Raw genomic sequence first — 22,096 nt, forward strand, 5'->3', positions numbered from 1 at the left:
GCAATGATCGGTAGAGGAGAACGCACTTCGATTGCTGTCACATCTTCTTACGGAACTTAACAGGTCATGATCATCTTTTTCCAAGAAGTATATTATATATTAGTGTTGTATATTTATTTATGTTTTCCCTATATAGAAGGTTTAGTGATGTTTATCTTTTTGTCATAGACTGTAGATGACTACGCAGGACGTGTAAGTTTGATTGTCGATTACCACTATGTGAGTTGTTCTTTTCTTGGTTTCTCTTTACTCATTTACATGTACTCATATACATGTACATACAAAAACTTAAAAATGGCTGAAAAAAATAGTCGCCCAAAGTTAGCCACAGAGTTCACGCACACCAGTAAAGTAGTAAGAAATTTGACGAATGTCAAGTGTAGCCATCATGCCTACAGGATAATGAAGTTTGTTTTAGTTCTTAGTATGACACTATCTAGTTATCTTAATAATCGAATGTTTTCCTATAAACCGAGTAATAAGCATCAGCCGGTGTGATTAATATAAACGTGGTTTTAAAAACGCCATCTAGCGATACAGCTTACTTTCGGGAAAACCTCATCTCTTGTGAATCACAAGAACCGCTTTTGTTCTTTCTGACATTAATAACAGCATTGACAGGTGGGATGAGTACAGAGACTTAGCCTAGAAAACGACGTCAATGCGTCTTGATAGCAGGGCTTTGCACAAGCCCGTCTGGGTAGCCACCACCCACTCATCAGATATACAATCGCCAAACAGCAATATTTAGTAATGTTGTGTTCCGGTTTGAAGGGTGAGTGAGCCAGTGTAACTACAGGCACAAGGGACATAACATCTTAAATGGTGTAATGCAAGGAATGGTTATTATTTCTTACAGCGTCAATGTCTATGAGCGGTTATCAGGATAGACGTCCAAAAATGGAGATGGGCTGGACACATGCTACGCCACCCTCTTAACAAATGGAGTAAGCAAGTCACCTTCTGGCAACCAAGCGACGGCAAAAGAAGTAGGGGTCGTCAAGTGAGGAGCTGGGAAGATGATTTAAAACAGGCAGTGGGAACATTCTGGATGAGAGTAGCAAGGGACAGGACCCATTGGAAGGAATTGGAGGAGGCCTATGCCAGGTAGGGACCTCTTGTAACCCCATGTTTAGGAATAAAAGGCTATTATTATTATTATTATGTATATTTACTTCTATAAGAATGCATTTTGTATTAGGACTTCGTTCAAAACGATCCAAGACGAATAGATGTGGGAAGCAGCCGTCTCATAGAGCCAGATAGATAGATTTGTGTTTAAAGACACGGTCTCCAGTTAGTATCTTATTTTCCAATAATTTCCTTAAAACGTCTCAATCGCTTTATTTAAAACATCAGCCGACATTGGCCTTCGTTGATAACAGTAGTAATAATATTATGATTAATACATCAAAGCCACATATATCATAGCTTTATAAAATATATTTAAGCACTTAAGTCGTAAATCTATCATATAACAAAAATATAATAACATCCGTCTGTGCCGAAGCGCAGCTTCTTTGGTAATAGTGGCACTAAAACATACGTAATAGCTTTATATACATACATACAATGTGCCTGTGACGACAACGCTTTAAATGATAATAATAATATATGGCGTTTAAGATCAAACAACAAAAAAAACACATTCATTAACTTAGCTACAGGATTTTTTTTTTTCATTTTATTAATTTGTTAAATTCTCTATCAATCACTGGATGCGAGTAGCAAAAGACAGAGAACAATGGTCAAATCTGGACAGCTGCAACAACAAATTACTTATATTTATATAAAAATTGCATTCACAATGTTTCTAAACTGTAAATCTGTACTGAATCAAGAAATAAAAGGATATATTGTTACACAAATGTATGGCCATATACATAATAGGTCAAACGTTTCCGTTGCGAACTTTTCATTCACAAAATTAGTAATCTAAAGTAATGCCGACGGAGCGGGTACGTCCAATCCTCTAGCTGCTGCGTGTGATGACGTCGGCGCCACTCTGTACATTGGTTTATTGCTTTTTCATTTAAGTAAAATAACAACGTCTCTGAATTTATTAATACAGATAATATAATCTATTACACAGAGACAGGAGTAAAAGCTTTTGGTTTTGTTTTTAATGGTTATGCATTTTTAAACATCGATTCGTAAATCAAATCTTTAACGGTACACCGAACACAGTACACAGTGAGCCTATTCCAATGGAAGTAGGAAAAAAGATAAACAAACATTAGATTTACGTATTTCATGAGATTCGCTAATAACTCAGCCATGTTGTACACTACTAAGAGTTTATGATTAATATATATTTATTTATGATACAGCACTTAACCACTTATTTCCACTTTAATTGTATATCCAAAATTCCGATAAAAGTTTCGTCTACGTTCAAAATGCCATTTTTTTGCAAATCAATAGTGAATATCATAGATTAATCAAGCTCTCGACCAATGATATCGCGTCAATTTTCTGTGGCTCTGTGACAATTGCTACAGCTCCTGTTAAAACCATCACGCAAATAACGGTTGAGCATTTAATGACATGTCATAAAATCTTATAATTTTAAATGAACAAATATATACATTTATTTTGGGCATTTCGGAAATCGCTCTTACGATGTGATTGATATTTTGGGTTTAGATAACGATCAAAACAAAATATGACGAATTACTAATAACTTTGTCGCTAAAAGTTGATACTAATAAGATAGAAATGATGTATGTATATGATGACCTTTTTTATTCCCAATCCACCACTTAAAACATTTATTACTGTTTAAAAATATCGCATACCAAGAAGTTGGTATGTCTACTCATTATTTAATGTTGCTAGTATGGAAAAATAATGTAGTTGCCGTAGGTCCTGATGCTCCGCAAATGCAGAATTACTGACCTTATCACTAAATTACGAATATATAAATTTATATAAATTCGTATATAAACGATACCTTTTTTGGTGAAAAAAAATATTTCTTATAAAATTCATAAAAATATTCAACCCATATTTATCGTTCACACAATCGAAGCCGCAGTATAACACAGGTCTTGAAAAAAACTTAATAAAGACGCAGTTACATATCGAAAACAAAGACATCAAAATACCACTATACTAAATCTTATCAAAACAATAAAATGCTAATTCTATTTGTGGCCAATTTTATCTTAACTGAAACAAAGAAAATAGATAATTTCAATTCAACTAACTAATGAACGCCCTTTTTAACTTTGGCAACCGGTTGGCATGCTAACGTGAAGATATCTTAAAACAATTATGATGGGCTTTTAATAAATATGAATTTATGGCTACTATACTTCTATAAAATCGCTTTTCCCGGATGACTTTTAAAACACAGCCAAAATAACAGTCTAGCAAGCTGGAATTCAACTGATAACTGACTGAGTAACGTAAAAAGTAAAAGTGACTGAGTAACTAAAAATTATCGTATATGGATCAAAGTTATTGTATCCGCTAGAAAAATGAATAGGGTGCATTAAAAAATCATATGAAACGTGTTGAAAATGCTTTTTGTTTAATTCTTGTAAACTTCTGTTTTATAATTAAAAAAAAAACGACGCATGGCACAGGCCTGAGCTGGACCTTCTTCCACCACTTTAAGTGTAATAAACGCGCCAAAATTACTAATGTATGAAAAAGAAAATAATGTTAAAGGATAGAGATAAATGAAAACAAACTGATATATTTTTTGAAATTTTAACCTGATAGATTCTATATTTGCGAGACTAGAATACACAAATATTGATAAAATGTAACATTTTATATACAATTTTTAATCTTTTTGTGAAAGAGAAACAAAGATACGCAATAGTTCACTCTTTAAGCATTATGGTGTTCCCTTAAATAGGTATATACCTATAGTCGGTAAACATAGCACATTATTACCATTATTTTTCTCATTTAAAATTCGTTTGACATTAAAATGCTATCGAAGTCATCAGTCAAGTAATTGTCGATAATAGTGTACCATCGAACATCGTACGAACGTATGAAATTATCGCATATGTACGATAATTATCGTAGTGTTTCGAACGCTATACGTCTGTAAGTCTGTACAACTGATTGATACTCTGCACTTTTTTGATAGCACATGTACTGCCTAATGGGTCACAAGTCCTATTACGACGTAATTACTAAAATTATTTGAATTAATTATTTTAATAAGACCGGCCATGTTATTTTTTCCAGTCTTTATCAATTAATGAACCGCCTTTTTACTTGTTGGTAGTATAAATACAAACTTAGGGCTATCTCAAAGTGTAAAATTATTTTTATTTGTCAGTATGTATACATATTCGCATTTTATGAAAAACGAAGTTGGTATGCTCAGATAACTTTAAAAAAAATGCGACTATGGAATATATTAAATTAACTGAATATGAAAAAACATATTTGCAATAATTATTTTAAGTTTTCATTGCTGAAACAATTATCCAAACATAGACGATTATTGTTTGACAGTTATTTATTTTTTTATTATGGCAACACATTTTAAAAGCCAAAATTTGAATTTACTTGAACGAAGATTTGTAACGACTCACCCAAACATCTAACGAATATCTGTTGATGAGTTCAAATCATTGTAGCTTTTTTGATGGTTTTATAAGTATAATTGTTGTATCTAGTAAGAAATTTGTGTAATAATTGTGAAAATAACTTTAGTGAATTGTATGTGTGTTATATCAAGATGACGTCCGAAAAAGGATGCAGGAAAGAAAAAAATCAAAATATCCAAGTGTTCGTGAGGCTAAGGTACATTTAAAACCAACAAAGTATCTATTTACAATTTTACCTTTAGTAAATGTTCATAATAAATTGACTAAATATTTATTTATACATCAATTAAAAAACTAATTAATCTTATGTATCTTTTAATTGATAAAGCTTAAGCCTGACTAAACAATATGAAAAGATAAAGCTTATGCTTTTGATATTTGGGTTTAACATCTAAATTTACTATTAATTTATAACAATTGATCATATTATGACTCACATCCTTGTCCTCTTTCATATTTCAGTAAACTCATATAACTTGCTATATCTTTAAAACATGCCTTGTTTTATTTAGTTTAAGTGACTAGTCCAAGTGCCTTTATTATGTCTAGTGACTCATTCATATCACCTAGATATTGTATACTTATAGTACCAGCAGTAATAATTAATGTTTATTATAATGCTATTACAATATTTATTTAGTTATGGTTAGCTTTTATAAGGATTATTCATAAAGTATATAAATCCTTATTGGTCTGTAATTTCATTAAGTACTTTAAATATAAATAATTTTATTGTATTTAATTTACTATGTTATTCAATTGGTGGTAAAGAATTAATAAAAATAAATAACTAATAATAAATTGATTACATAAGTTCATTTTAGATTTATTCATTTTGTAATCTTTATTTAATAAGTAATAACTTTTAATTAAATTTACAAATGTAATTTTACTTTCTAAAAGTTAAATTGTTTTATTTAATTTAACTGTTGTAATTGAAATCTTTAATAAAACTTGAGTCACTCTCAACTTTAGTCTGTAGTATGTAATGTATGATATTCAAGCCTTATTTAATAAAATAAGGCTCTACATTCCGATTTGTAAAATTTCTCTATAACATATTGGAACGAAGAAAAGGTTTCTTAAATTTTTTATGTAATATATTTGTTATTAAAACATGAAAAATGAAGCAATGATTGACCGAGAAGTTTGTGAAGAGAATGGGTTAGGTGTGAGTTCTAATGATATGATGATGATATTATTATATTGAATTATAACATGAGGGATGATAATGTTGTACACCTATATTTTAATTATTCCATTGATGTATGACGACGACGTTAAGAGACCAGCCGAAACTAAGCTGTACAGAGCATATTTTTCCGAAACAATGTTTTTCTTTTATTATTTTTATAATTTTGTCGTTGATATTGAGTTAGTAATATATTTTGTGATAATTCTGAAATGATTGAATTTCAGGCCTCTGAACCAACGGGAGCGCGACATCAAGTCTCTCGGTGTAGTGGAAGTGGTAAATGGAAAGGAAGTGGTTGTGCGTCAATCTCAGCAGAGTATGCACACTAAGAGATTTACCTTTGACCGTGCATTCCCTCCCCTATCAAAGCAGGTACCATATTTTATTTTATCAATTTATTATTTAGATTATAAGCATCAAGTCTGTGTTTTGGTATTAAGTTTTCCATTACCTCTAGAGTGATAAGTTTTCATTTGTATTTGTATATTATTAGTAAATTATTGTTTCAATTGAGAAGTAATGTTTCTTAAATATTAATTATTACTTTCTATATAAGTCATTTTAAAATTAAGTAGTAATTAATTTCTATAAAATTATGTAGATTGATAGATTGACAATTTCAGTTAATTTATTTATTGTAATTTTCTATGAATTTCACATAATTAATAACTTAGTAATTAATGTTTTGTTATATTGTAAATATATTTTTTTAATAAATTCCAGGTAGAGATTTACCAAGAAGTAGTCAGTCCGTTGATCGAAGAAGTCTTGGCTGGTTACAACTGCACTGTTTTTGCATATGGTCAGACTGGTACGGGCAAAACACATACCATGGTCGGTGAGGCTGCTGCTGATGAAACCACTTGGCAGAGTGTGAGGACATCTTCTAATTTTTTTAGTTTTTATGATAACTTAATGATATTAAAATAAATTTTATAAACTATTGTTACAATTTCAGAGTAACTATAACATAGTATAGGAAGTTTAGGTGGACTGGCTAATAAGCCATCTAATGGTAAGTGGTCACCACCACCCATAGATATTGGGGCTCTAAGAAATAATAACCATTCCATAAATTACTAATGTACCACCTACCTTGTAGTCAACAATGATTTAATTAACAAAGATTGCTATGAATGATGTAAACATTAGTACAGCCATGAATGTAATTTCTCATATAGTGTACTTAGACATAATACATTATGCTACTTTTTCACTTAGATTAAGATTTATTTATAATATAAAGGTAAAAATAAATAAATAAATAAATAAAAAGAAACGTTTTTTTTTCTGTTTTTTTATTTTCAATTTAATTTAATTTTAATTATTTTTTTATTTTCAATTCAGGATCCGCTAGCTGGTATTATTCCTCGTGCACTCAGTCAGATCTTTGACGAGCTTCGTATATCGAACACAGAGTACACGGTCCGAGTGTCATACTTAGAGCTGTACAATGAGGAACTTTTTGACTTACTTTCAACATCAGAAGACAACTCCAAGTTGAGGATCTATGAAGATGTCACCAGGAAGGGTGCCAATATTGTGAATGGCTTGGAGGAGATAACTGTAAGTAGAGTAAAATATTTTTATTTAATAACATGTACTTTTACAGGGGTTTTTTTAGAGTTAAGTCTGAAGTTACCTGTTAAATATGTTAAGAACTGCCCTGAAACATGGCAATATTCTAACATTAACAATTTTAAAAGTACTTTAAAATATATTTAAAATCAATTAAACTCTGATAAACACTTAAGACTGTAGATTCTGTCCAGAATTACTAGTTACTAAAGCAATTGATACAGTTCTTTATTAATTAAATTACAAGTATATTATTTCCAAGAAAATACTTACCAATTTCATAAATTTCGGTGGTAAAAACTTAGAGCTACGCCCATATTAGTTTTAATACAGCTCATACTACACGATATAAACATGTACAATATATATATGTATGTATAATGTACATAACATGAATTGGGAACTTAAAATTTTTATAGTTGGTTAACTATATGTTTCATCTACAGGTTTATAACAAGAACGAGGTTTACAAGATCATGGCTCAAGGACAGGAACGGAAGAGGGTAGCCTCCACTCTAATGAATGCTCAATCTAGGTAAATATCAAATGCAATTAGTGTACGAGCAATCTAAGTGGAGTGAAGTGAGATGCTTTGAGACGTTCACAAACATAATTACAGAGTGTTTTGTTTGTCTAACTTATGAAACTAGAATGAGTGAGACCAAATATTAGAAATAGAATATTATTCATAATACACTAGAGTTTAATACACCAGATGTTCGCAGTGTTAATACTCTCGTGCCTCGGAATATATCTAAAGCCCTATTTCCCATTATGAGAGTGAAGGATACGTGTATCCATCACCATCGTCATCACCATCACCATGTATTTTTTTTTCTCTAAGCTAAAATACCAAACTTGAAGGTAAAAATATTTGTTAACATTATTCCATGTAGACTAATTAAGCAAAGCTTGCTTGTATCATATTCTACTGACAGACATGTCACTGATAAACATCATAACTTTTTATTGGCTATCGATTGAATGGGCCAGTATCTAAAAAAAGAGATTTTATCATTTATGCCCCATGTTAAACACATGTCCACATTTCCAGTGTCAGTAATTATCATTATTTGTATTATTAGTTAACATATATATCCGAGCAGTGGTTATATAATTATAAAACGAAGGTAATATTGCAGGAATACTGGCGGTTGTTACAAAGTTCCCTTGTAAGTTAACTACTAATGTTTGTTTGATGTATGTATCTGTAGACACACATATTCACAAACAGTAGTTGAGCGAGTGCAATGTTATGAATATCTATCTGTGATTAGTATTGCTAGGATCTCTGGGATTTGGTTTATATTTGGAAGTAAATGTTACCATATTTGTGTGGTTCACTTGGTCATAGGGCTTTGTACGAGCCCCTCTGAGTAGTTACCACCCCTTTATCATATATTGTACTGTCAAACAGCAATATTGTTGTTGTGCTTTGGTTTGAAAGGTGAGTGAGCCAGTCTCCAAATTTGGTGACGCATTCACGATAAAGGGAATGGTTAATTTCGCATTTGCAATACTATGTAAATTCTCAAAAGGAATATAAGTAATACTGTGCCTTCTTTTATATGTTGACATAAAGAAAGCATCTTTAGTTTACCGTATCTTTGATTGTAATACGACGATCCAACGGTTTGGATTATGGTTTATCCGATTATGTGTATAATATTAGAGAAGACGTTGTTATAACTAGAACTGAGATAGCCCAGTGGTTAAATCGTGCATCTTAGAAGATGATTGCAATTTCAAACCCGTTTATAAAACGCCGATAACTAAATGAATAAATATATATGCCATTGAAATAACATTTGCTTAATTTGTGTTTATAATTCGTTCGAGGCGTTCAACGAAAACACGTGACTAATTTCAATAAAATTCTGCCACATGTGTAAACCATCTCCTCAAAAGGGTTCAAATACAAAATATACTTTATTCGAGTAGACTTTTACGAGAACTTTTGAATTTATAGTTCTACTATAAATACTACTAACTGTTGCCCGCGGCTTTTGGTACTCTCGTGGAAGTTGAATGTATGTACAAATTAACTTAAAATATTAAGTTTATTTTTAACCTCTTTGTATACAATATTGATGTGTATATTGTTCACCCCTTAGAGTAGAATATCCAAAAACGCTTAAATACGTATCTACTCAATAAAGTTTTATGTTTCTAACTTAAGGAATGATGGACATCCATAAAAACTTTAAATCCCTATTTCACTTCCTTTGTGAGTCTACTGTTTTCTAACTTTTTATTTAAATATAAGTATATAACACATCCTGCCTGGAAGTCAACAAGTATTAGTTCCATATTTTTTTATCATAATCTTGTATTGAATAATATCCATTTTTTATGAATGTAGTTTTTACAAATAATTTGAATATATGAATCGGATAAGTTAAAAATATCATTTATTGACTTTGCGGAGTCGGAAACTTGGCGCTATAAGTTTATCTCGTGTAATGATTGCGATAAATTATCACTGATTCTGTCGAAGTGATCAACGTTACTGCAAAGTGGAGGCCTTACCCAGGCTGTAGAGGCTGTTGCTTTATTTTAATATCAACTAAATACTATTTTACTTTACAAAACATTTTTTTCAGCCGCTCGCACACTGTGTTCACAATAGTCATCCATATGAAGGAAAATAGCCCAGAAGGCGAGGAGCTCGTCAAGATCGGGAAGCTGAATCTTGTTGATTTGGCCGGTTCAGAAAACATTAGCAAAGCGGGCTCAGATAATCCTGCGAAGAGGGAGAGGGCGAGGGAGTGCGTGAACATCAACCAGTCGCTGTTGACTCTCGGCAGAGTCATCACGGCTCTCGTGGAGAGGCATCCGCATATACCATATAGGCATGTACAATGTTTTATTACAAACAGCTTCAAGAACTTTTTAAATTATAGTTTTTAAAAATCCTTGCCTATACCATGGGGTTATAATATTAATCATTCGTATCATGAATTAAACCCTCCATACAAATTTTTGCAATGCCCAATAATAGCGATATACTTTTTTCAGAGAGTCAAAACTAACACGAATCTTACAAGAATCTCTCGGCGGCCGAACAAAGACGTCCATCATAGCGACCATCTCGCCCGGCCACAAGGACCTCGAGGAGACTATGAGCACTCTGGAATACGCAAACCGAGCTAAGAACATCCAGAACAAGCCGGAAGTCAACCAGAAGATGACTAAGAAGGCGATCCTGAAAGACTACGCCGAAGAGATAGATAGGCTTAAGAGGGATTTACACGCAGCTAGAGAAAAGAATGGTAAATTGTGTAATTTTTTTATATTCTGGCTCACTGATAACTGAACTGTTGCAAATGTCCAGAGTTCTAAATTCCTTTTATGAATATGAATCGATGCTATTATTATAAAGAGTTAAAATTTGTTTGTATATGTGTTGAGTATTCTCGGGAACTAAAATCCGATTATAATTTTTTTTCAGGTGTATACTTAGCGAATGAGACATTCGCGGAAATGACGCTTAAACAAGAAGAACAACGCAAGGAAATCCAAGAGTTGCTGCTGAAGAAGCGCGCGATGGAGGAGGAACGTGAACGTATGGAATCCGTCTTCAAGGAGCTCAACTGCTCGCTGGAGGAGCACAAGCAGCAATTGAATTCGACAGTCAGCAAGTTGTGTTCAACGGAAAATATGCTCGCTACTACTACTAATGTAAGACCTTAGTGTTATCCTAATGTTGCTGAAGCTTAAATAAATCACCTTGGTGATTATGTCCTCCTGACTGAATTGGCCGTCTCAGCGATTCTCGTCTAGCCATGCCACTCGAGGAAGGAGTATCGATAAACAAACAATAGATTTACATATTTCATGTGATTTGCTACGAGCTTTGCTATATTATGCAGTACGAGATTTAGATTTAAAACAATATCATTCCACTTTACAAATAATGTACACTTTAATTTTGCTTCCAAAGTTCTGATGTCCAATCGCCGATGTTCAAAACTGCATTTTTCCCAATTTGTAATGAATCGTGATCATCGCTTATTCAAAATCACGACCAATGACATTGCATCACCTCAATCTCATAGCTTTTTGCCCTGCCCCTCGGACTGTAGAAATATTACAGTATGCGTAAATATTAACAATTCATTCCCTCACTCATAATTTGATGTGATTGTTAAACGACCCAACCACATATATTTTTGCCTCAGTAATCTGTAGACGACGTTAAGACACATAAAACCTCATTTCAGATGTTAAAAACTACAAAAATGCACTATGAAGAGCAGCGGTTCCTCGTCAGCAAGCAGATGGAAACTGAGAAGGTGCTATCGTCGCAAGCCAAACAGCTGCTGGAGGTCGCTGATGCAGCTTCCACTGACGCTGCAAAGCTACTTGACTCTATTGATAAGAGAAAGTATGTATATTATAAGCTAGTCTGCATCTATAAGTATTTAACTATAGTATTCATATTTTATTTTATTTTTTCCAGAACAGTGGAATCAACTAATCTAGAAATAACGCGAACATACCGTGAGATATCTGCGCAGCATAGGAACAATTTAACAGGGGGGACGGAGAACTTCGTCGGGGCCCTCATGCAGGCCCTTGCGGACGTTCAGACAACTATGGGTAAGATATTGTTGTGATTAGTGATTATTTTTGCCATTGGTATGTATGAATTTGATGGTAGGGCTTTGTGCAAGCTCGTTTAGGTACCACCCACTCATATCTGATGAGTTGAATAAACGACGACGACGACGACGACCTCCTTGGTCGAGTAGTGTGTATACCGGTTTAATGGGTACGCCACTCTGAGGTCCCGGGTTCGATTCCCGGCCGAGTCGATGTAGAGAAAGTTCATTAATTTTCTATGTTGTCTTGGGTCTGGGTGTTAGTGGTACCGTCGTTACTTCTGATTTTCCATAACACAAGTGCTTTAGCTACTTACATTGGGATCAGAGTATGTGATATTGTCCAATATTTATTTATTTATTTATTATTTATTTATTCTACTGCCAAGTACTAATACATATTATTAGTAGGGTTCTGGTTTCAAGTATTGAATGAGCCAGTGTACAACTACAGGCATAATTTTTTAGTCTCCAAGGTTGGCGGCACTATGATGACGTAAAGAATAAAAAAAATTTGCAGTGATAGTTACCTACCACTTGGTATCAGGTATCAGGTGGCCCATTTGCCCGTCCGCCTATGCTATAACTTTTTTTTCATATTTCATCTTATATCATTCGAATCCCGGGACGGTCTATTCAATTTCAATGTTTCGCAGGGACGTGAACGTGAAGAAATTTTTATTTAATAGTCTACTTTCAAATCTTAAACTTCCAATCATTGTCAGCTGCTTCGCAGTGGGGAGATTACGTGCCAACAGCTTGCATGAACATGTGGAAATCCTTAGTACTCACTATATTTCTATTTTATTTACTATTACAGATTCTTACACACACGACAGCACTCAAATGCAAAATCAAAGTAAACAAAGACTTGACGATTTGGTCCAACAAGCTATGGAGACCATGAATAAGGTATTCTTAGACATATTATTATAACATAGTTTAGCTGATATTCAAAAACCATATTTTTGCTTACGTGTATGAGAAATAAATAATTACCGAAAGTATAATTCGTACTCTTTGGAAGGTAACTAAAAGGAATATTGTAAGAAGTATGAAAAAAAAAACAATTTTCGAACGAAGAAGTGTTAACGAGGAACTTCTGAACATTATATAGGATAGTCTCATCTTCTGTATTATGTATATTAAGCTGTGGAGGAAAATAGATGTAAGGTAAAATACTACCACACTGAATTTTACTCGCATAGTAGTACCGGTGCGGGGCAGCTCGAGGTCTAATACGGGCGAGAAACGAACCCTCGCTCCGACGCCGTGTACTAGCTCCCACAGTACTATTTTTTTTGTATATTTCAAGTTCAGCTGTCGACATTCAAAACTTTAAGAAAATAATTACTTTCCAGATGACGACGTTGAAAAACGACACGCACAGCGAAGTATCCGGCGCCGCGCAGGCGGGCCGCGCGCGCCTGCACGCCGCCGCCGCCGCGCGCGCCGCGCGTCTGCGCGCCGCGCTCGAGCGCCTCGCCGCCTGCGTGCTGGCGTGCCTGCGCCACGCCGCCGGCCTCGACCTGACCTCCGACATGGCGAGCTTTCTCGGCGACTGGGTGAGGTCACTGACTGGTGTTTACGTTGATCTGATCCGGTGTCGGCTCCGGGAGCTGGATATTTCCGACGATCGCTAGTGATTTAATCGTTTTATTTCTTTTAATGACTCGATAATATTTACACTGATAGAAACGTGTCCTGTACTTGTATTATAGTATTGAGTATGCATTCGACTTATGACCTCTGTCCCGTGTCAGCAAACGTCGGGCGTGTCGCTGCTGGGGCGGCTGCAGCAGTCCAGCGGAGCGCTGGCGACGGTCGCGCGGCAGTCTGCGCTGCGCCTGCGACAGTCTTGCGTGACGCAGCGACAGTCGCGCGAGAGTCGCGCCGAGCGGCTGGGCGCGCACATCCTGCAGCGAATCGACGTCAGTGATTAGTTCATTCTATCACTATTTCTTTATATGAAACGGTGCCCTCAAATAAACATCTGATTATTATTCAATCATTTTCTAGCAATTAACAAAAATATCATAAACCACATGTGTAATTACTGAATTAGCTTTTAATCCTGTAAAATTATTATTCAAGTCTTTTTAAGAGCCTACTCGAATAAAGCATACTTTGAATTATTTTTAATTGTTCTTTTTTATTTTAGTCAATCACCGAAGAGAAAGAACGGACAGAAAGATACTTAGCCGAGCAAGTGACGAGCATAGAGAGAGAAAAGTCGGAATACGAATCGCGTCTTCAACAGTGGGCAGAAGAGGAAAGAAGGCTTCTAGAGGAACGCATTGAACGTCACATTACTGCTGAGAGAACCTTCTTGGAGGAGAATATGAATCAGAAACTTAAGGATATAGAAAATCAAAGGGCTATGTTCGAACAACGGACGGCCGAAAATGTTGATCAGCTAAACAGTATGTTGAAAGTTAATCAGGAAGTGGTGGCGCAGATTGGAGAAGATTTATTAGAACAAGAGAATGAGTTGGAGAAGTGTTTGAATGAATTGAAGGTCTTTGTAGAAGATTATGATAAGGGTATATTTTGTTGTATTTTATTATAATAATATTTCATTATTTTGCCAGTTTCCATTTGCTAGGCAATTTTATTAAGGAGAGTTTATTGACATTATTTAATTTTAATGAGTATTAAAATCGATATTAAAACTCGTAAATGTTGCACTGCTGGCCAAACGTCTTCCCATCAGATAAAGGCTGGGAGTTTAATCCCCCACGCCGCTCCACTGCAGGTCAGATAACATTGAGATATAATTCCTTCTGACATATGCAGATTTCCCCACCGGTTGTTGAGTGGAGCTTGATACGAATTATAAACATAAATAAAGAAATAAATTCAGTGTTGCCAGCGGATACTATTTGCTTCATTATATAAAGCTGGGTGCACATCGAACATCGATGATGGACGCGGCGAGATAAACACTCCCTTATGTTGATGTTTTTTACCCGCTTAGTTAAGTTTTTACGAGATTATCTAGGGGCATGCACTAATACACAAAATAAACCTTCATGTCCAAGTAATGTTAATGCATACAAATCTAATACTTGTAAATATTGCAGATCACGCAGTTATGGTATCAAATGTAAATAGTTTGAGTGACGGCGCTCTGAAGGTGGTAGAGACGATAAAAACAGATTTAATACAAAATCTGCAACAGACACAGTCTCATGTTCAGGTAATTTACTTAATATATAATTCAGTATCTGTTTGATGTTTATGAAAAATAACAAAAACAATTTATTGTTTTTAAATAATGGTCGAATAAGAAACTAATAGTATTAATAAATAGAACTCATTTCACTGTACAAAGTTTTATATATAAGAATGAATTTTCATTACAGGATCCTTAAAAATAATTAATTTTAAATGCTATTTCACACCACTTTCAATCATTTGGGTACTAAACAAATATTACTGAACTTGTATGTTAGTTTTATTTTTATAAGAATGTAATTTAGAAAATAAAAACAAAAGATGTCTTTGTTTTGCTGTCTGTACTGTCATAATCATATTCTCTATCCAGATAAGTACAGTGTGCACACAAATTGTACATAGTTATATATATTTGAATATCTATTTATATTTTGAGAGTTCAATAAAATATCCAAACTTTTTTTTTATATAGTGTAATTAATTAAATTTAAATTTTAGGATGAATCGAAAGGATTGATAGAACAGGAACAAGAATCAGCTACCTGTCTCGTGAATGAGTCTAATTATATGATCGAATCTATGGTGCAGACGTGTCAGCGAACTTTGGATAACTTTGTTGGAGCAGTCAATGTAAGTTTTATTAATTTTTATTGACTACATATCCACGATAGTCCATTATCATACTGGCCAGATGAGGTTTGCTTTAAACTAGTCATCTTTTAAAAGTAAAATAGTATTGATATAAAAACAATTAATCAATTTCAAAATTGAGAAATAATGCTGATGTATAAACTATTGCTATATGATTAACATATGTGTCAACTAGGCTAAGAGAGTATTTAAGAGGTAGGTCCATGTAATGTCGTAAGCACAAGATGATATACACAAATAAAGCACATGAAAATTGAAAAGTGCTTAGGCAGATTTAAACCTCCAAACTTTTCATAAATCCACTAAACCGACCAGCCTACTCTGAAAGATTAAAAAAAAAACGCGATATTTAACCTAGCTAAAGAGATTTCCTACAAAGCTGAATGAAAGATCTATCCTTTTAAATGGAACAGTGGTTCTTTCGGTTTGTTACGTAATTACAAATAAAGGTCTGAAATTGATTGTAATTTAACATTGAAGCCTAGATATGGGTGTGGATATACTAATGGTTCGTGTAATATTACACACGGTGCTGCTCGCCAGTTCTTTTACTTGAACTTGGCTTGACTAGATAACTGGAAGAATTAATCCACAAAGAAAAATCAGCGAAAAAACTGAACGATAATATATAATATTAAAATAATTTCAGGTAACAACAACCTCCACAAAGGAGGAGCTCTCATCATTGTCATCAGTTGCATCAAATATCACCAGCACCTGTCAGACGCATCACGACGCCCAGACTCTGACCCTGGCCACCGTGCAGCGGGAAGTGGAGCAGTTCTACGGCAGACTGCGAGAGGAGGTATCCCGACTCGAGGAACTGGAAAGTCGGTGTCTCAATCAGGAGTACGCTGTATACTGTCCGACTGGTGAGTTACTCGTACTCACTAGTTAGTTCATAAATTTGTAGATCCCTTTGACGTCGGTACTAATTCCGGGCCAGAACAGCAGTAAGTTAATGAGGTTTTTTAAAGAAACAAATTGAATGATTAATTGGCGATAGTTTGCGGTAAAGCTATCTATAAGAGAATCTAAGAAGAAAAAGAGAAAATCACATAAACTTTAGATGCCGATATTCAATACATTTTTTTTAAAATAACCACCGCCGTTACTTATGCAAATTATCCTCGGACACGTCAATATTTTCGGTTGGCGGTCTTATCCGCCGAACACGAGATGGATTATTAAAGCAACGTAATCCCCCTCCCCGCAGGCAGCACCCCGCTGCGCGCGCAGTACCGCTACCCGCGCGCGCTGGCCGCGTCGTCCCCGCCCGCGCGCGCGCTGAGCGCCTTCCGCGCCGCGCGCGCCGCCCGCCGCCACGACGACGTGAGTGCCTGCGCCTTACGTTACACTCTACGCTCACTGCTCACTGCTCACTGCTCACTGCTCACTAAAGTACCCGTCACGAGACGCTATAAATTATGTAACAAACATCTTTTAACTAAGTAAACATTTTATACTGCGAGATAATAATAAATTGACCATATTCAATCGACATGAAATATAGACGGGTTATATGAAAGTAACAACCTATTTAATTTAGTCGGATCATATTTTAACGACGCAAAGCGCTATCGTTTGTGTTTTTTGGTACCGGAACGCGTCCGTCGCAGGGATTGTAAACTATCGGGACGCCATTTTGAAATAAACGCGTCATTCGAGTTTCGAATGCGTACGAGTTTGTTTCATTGCTTTGCATATATCGCGGATCTGGTTGTTATTGTTAATTTTACTTATGAATCTGACGAATAATTATTCTTAAATAATATATGTTAATTAATATTTGTTACTTAATAATTTATTAAATCTTAAACAAATTAATTTTTTATGTTGGTCCAAATGTTGTGAACTCCTGAACACTTGTTTACAAAATTTATAGCTTCTCATGACGGTTACTTTAGAGCCCGAGCCGCCTGCACTTTCTTTCTATTGCACTTCATTTCTATCGTAACAGGAACCGTGTTAAGCTCTCTAAGTATTGATACTACTACTGAAGAATAGTCTTCTGTGACTGATCTCTTGGTATAGGTTCCGCAGGGAGCAATTTTGGATCCTTTTTTATTTTTGTCATTTATAAATGAACTTTGTTTTTTTTTCTCCAAGTGTTTGGGATATCGAATTGATTGTATTATAATTCATTATAACTGATAAACATTTGACTTGCAGCAAGTAATTTAATTTAAAATATAAAAATCAACAATACGGTTTTTATTTCACCTTATCTAGCAATGTCCCTTCAAAGTGAGTGAGTGAACCAGTATAATTACAGACAAATTATATAGAACTATTTTTATATATGTATTAAGCAAATGTGCCATATTATATAATGTAGACTTCTTGATAAAATATAAAATCTCAATGTGTAGGACTGCATCTTAGTGGAGAATGAAAGTGAAGCCCGAAGCGACAGCGAATCGTCCGCTTCCGAAGACTCCGCCGTGGTGTTCGCAGCTCCCTCCCCTCCTGATTCGGTCAACCACAAACCATCCATCATGAAATGTACCTCCGAAACAGATATTTATTTAAGACGAGTAAGTATTTAATGCTTATTTCCTCATTCAAACTATCTCCAAACCAAATTTCATCTAAATCGGTTCAACCGTTTAAGCGTGAAAAGGTAACAGATAGAGTTACTTTCGCATTTATACTATTTTAAATTTGTCTAGTAGCTTTTGAAAGTTTAAAAGAGCTCGTAAGCTGTGAGGTGTTCTCCTTATACATCGGACTAATGGACTAGCTTATAAAAGTGGAGATCATGACAAAACACCTTGGGTCAGTCTGAGTAAGTATTACCGTTTGACGGTAGAATAACCAATGAGGTAGCTATCGCTTTGTGCGCACGCTTAAGCACTGTAACATCTGCGGATTTGGACATAACCAGTCGAGAATGGACGCTACGAATGAAATCTGATATTTAAAAATATATTTTAAAATTCTCAGCGACAGCAGGATCAACAAGGCAAGGAGAACGTGAACCGCTCGATGTCGTTCAAGAAGCCGTCGAAGCTGCCGGCGCCCACCTCGCACAAGAAGCCGCTGTTCGAGCGGAACGCCGACTGAGCGCCCCCCCTCCCCCTCCCCCCCGGCGACGCGTACTCGCTCCCGCGCCGCTCGCTCGCTGACGTGCACTCTCGTTACTGAACGCTGCCATTATAATGTTTTAAATTAATCAAATCGGTGTTAGTAAGGTACGAATATTTTGGTCCATAGTGTGTTATGGTTTCTGAGTAAAGTTATATTGATTATTCATTTGAATGGACCCACTCAGTGGACACGAGATTACTTTACGAAAATGTCAAAAATAAATCTATTTACCCATAGTAAATCTTAATTTTTACATAAACTTTTTTTTATTATTTTTTAATAGAAAATATTAAAATCACGCTATGAATTGTTTATATTCTTATAAATCCATTGCACTCGGTCATAAATATATTTAAAGAACTTCACTTCTCGTCAGTGAGGTGAAGTTCGCAGATCGACGTAGCACACCTCTGTTCCACAAAGCAAGCGAGCGGTTCGTCTATAACTTATAGAATTAAATTCAATCGATACAGATTGTTATAAGACATGAATACATTGATATAGTATTCAATTAAATATTTAAAATTATAATTATTAATATTTCTTTTAACTTTCTACCTTACAAGAATTACAACTTTGCGGTCTGGTGCTGAAAGGGCTCAAGTCCAAATTTGATAACAATGTAAACTATACACTGCCATTATCCAAATCAAAATTAAAATATTTGTGATAAAATGGCGTAAGCTTAACATACTAATGTTAATAAGATCACGAAAAAGGTATATGTTAATATAACAGTTGTTTGTGTTATATATGTTGTAAAGCCTCAATATTTTTCAGTTGCTTTTGATCCGCCGACCGAGTTAGACGTCTTATAGGTGGCATTAGAAATTTAGTTTTTAGATATTAGTATCAAAGGTACAAACTACACTACTAATATAGGATGTATCGTTTTATTAAATTCAATATATTATTACCATTATTTTATTTAAGCATTTTGTTTAAGGAAGTAATCTCCCAAAAATATATTTATTTTGTAAGAAGCTACTGCCTGATTAGTTTGGTATGTCAAAGCAAACGTGTCTAGAGATAAATGTATTTGAATATGTCGATGGCGGGCTCCCATCGAATTTAGCAAATCATAAGTATTATGGAATCTAGATTCACACAACTTAACGTTAATTAATTCTGATTGTATAATAAAAGCATTTTTAACATTTTGTTCAGTAGTAAAATTATCAATCAAAAATAATCACGCCATAAATGTAAGGTTTTGAATAGTAAATTATTCACAGCTCCGACATATGTAGCACGCGCAACCTTGCGGTGCATTGTCGGGTTGAAATACGCACGGAGCTCACACTTTAAAATGCTTTAATTAACCCGAAACCTTATAAATAGAATTACAATCACAAAAATTTAATTGTTAATTAGATAATTGATAGATATATCTATATATGTATATATTTTCTTAATTTTAAACATAAGACTTAATTTTCGCACACTGGTAGTATTTTTATATAAAAAAATACAAAACTACATCTTTAGATTAGACTTGCTATGCTAAGAAATGAGCTCTTATAAACAGTTCCCCATGGCTCTATGACAGTGGGGATAATTTTCAGATGAAGATAGATAAGATTGGCTAAAATTTCCATCGATTTTATTAGAAATAACTTTAGCAAGATTAAAATTAGCATTAGTCCATTCCAATGGCGTATGAGTAAACATACAAACATCGGAACTTTGGAAGTAAAATATAAGTGGGAAGAAGTGGTTCAATTTTTTTGCAGTGAATAATATAGCAGAAAGATTAAGTTGTTTATCTTTACCCATGCTGCCATATTGTTAGGGCGGTTTTTTCAGCACATCAAAGGGTTCAATTGCGTAATTAAGGCTTTTTGGACAAATAAACTGCTTATAATTATTAAAGTGATTATGGTACAGTTGGACGCTGAATCCGAACTGACATACTATAGCAGGAGTATTCAAAGTAAAATTAGACAGCAAGGCGCAAGGGCAGAACATTAAGCAAGAGCGAATACAAAATTAAAAGCAAATACAGATAGTCGGTAGTTTTATTAATAAGTAATTAAACTTATAGAAAATTTAACGTTAGCAAAACGGGAAGTGTTATTTAAATATAAAATATCCATCGGTCTATTTTATAATCATACTATATAATTATAATATAAATATACTTTGACTTGTAACGTTAAATAAGAATTTTGAGGCGAATTTTGGGGTTGCCAGTCTGAAATAATGATATTTTTTTTCTGTGACAGTCATGCAAACACGGATATAAACAAAACAAATTTTAGTGGAAACGCACCATTATTTTGTAGTACATATTTTTTCGACTTGAAATTTTTTTAATCTTTTTTTCATGCAACTATATTTAGGTAGGTACTATCATTTATGCGTACCTTTTTAATATTTATTTAGATTACATATAATTTGACTATAATAAATATTTAAGCCTATAATTATTGTTTTATTTTATACGACTCCCAGATAACTATGGTCATTAATTTGTTAATATACCATTGATGGGCATATATACCACGGCTGGAGCTTGGTGGCAGGGGTTTGTGTAAGTCCGTCTGGGTAGGTACCACCCACTCATCAGATAGTCTACCGCCAACTTTACTTAAATATTTTGATGTTGAGTCATAAAAGCGCATTATTAATTTATTATATTGAAATTAAAAGTTGTAATTATTAGTCTGTATATCAAGTAACCACCAAAACACGACCCACCATAGTGAGGCGTCAGATAGACAAAAACTGTCATTTCAATATCATCTGGCACTTTTCTGGAGCTTTAATGATAGTATTTGGACATTACACTCCAACGTTAGTGATTGTAATTCATTTTCTTCTCAAAAAACACCAAATATTATATTATTATAGCTGTTAACATTGAATTAGTACCAGTCATAGATACACAACTGTTGTTTTTATCAATGTGACGTCACCAAAATGATTGACAGCGTTTTCGCGGGAATAAAAAAGAATTAAAATGTATGGCAAGACAAAAGTGTTTATTGTATTTTGTGGTTTTTTATTAGGAAGATCAACATTTTGAAGTACTTTTTCAAACATAGTAGAATATATTCTCATGTTAAATAAACATTATAGTAATGTAGATTTACATATAACCGCGATCAATGTTGATGACCCTAGACGTTACTTTTCAAACGTGTTCCTCAATTTTTTTTTTAAATTAGCCACAAAGGTAAAAGGTTATTAGCCACTAAAAAGATGGATGAGTTAATCTGACT

General features: G+C 34.2%; 1 protein-coding gene across 1 annotated transcript; it reads left to right on the forward strand.

The window, feature by feature from the left end:
- The first annotated feature begins 4,552 nt into the window (after positions 1-4,552).
- On the forward strand, positions 4,553-21,240 carry LOC125071499 (kinesin-like protein Klp61F). Its single transcript, XM_047681777.1, has 20 exons — positions 4,553-4,773; positions 5,997-6,144; positions 6,496-6,645; positions 7,120-7,338; positions 7,797-7,885; positions 9,954-10,202; positions 10,369-10,622; positions 10,802-11,031; positions 11,574-11,737; positions 11,813-11,952; positions 12,775-12,866; positions 13,316-13,519; positions 13,718-13,885; positions 14,116-14,497; positions 15,038-15,153; positions 15,630-15,761; positions 16,432-16,654; positions 16,999-17,114; positions 18,155-18,319; positions 18,729-21,240. Exons 1-20 carry the CDS (start codon positions 4,709-4,711, stop codon positions 18,846-18,848), a joined length of 3,426 nt encoding a protein of 1,141 aa, XP_047537733.1. The 5' UTR covers positions 4,553-4,708; the 3' UTR covers positions 18,849-21,240.
- The last annotated feature ends 856 nt before the right edge of the window (positions 21,241-22,096 follow it).

This window comes from Vanessa atalanta, chromosome 19 (assembly GCF_905147765.1).
Source record: "Vanessa atalanta chromosome 19, ilVanAtal1.2, whole genome shotgun sequence".
In the NCBI taxonomy this organism is placed as follows: Eukaryota; Metazoa; Arthropoda; class Insecta; order Lepidoptera; family Nymphalidae; genus Vanessa; species Vanessa atalanta.

Coding starts and splice junctions, on each gene's coding strand:
- LOC125071499 (XM_047681777.1), top strand. CDS start 4,709: ATGACGTCCGAAAAAGGATGCAGGAAAGAAAAAAATCAAAATATCCAA. Junction 12,867..13,315: donor CTATGGAGACCATGAATAAG/GTATTCTTAGAC, acceptor ATTACTTTCCAG/ATGACGACGTTGAAAAACGA. Junction 15,762..16,431: donor ACTTTGTTGGAGCAGTCAAT/GTAAGTTTTATT, acceptor AAATAATTTCAG/GTAACAACAACCTCCACAAA.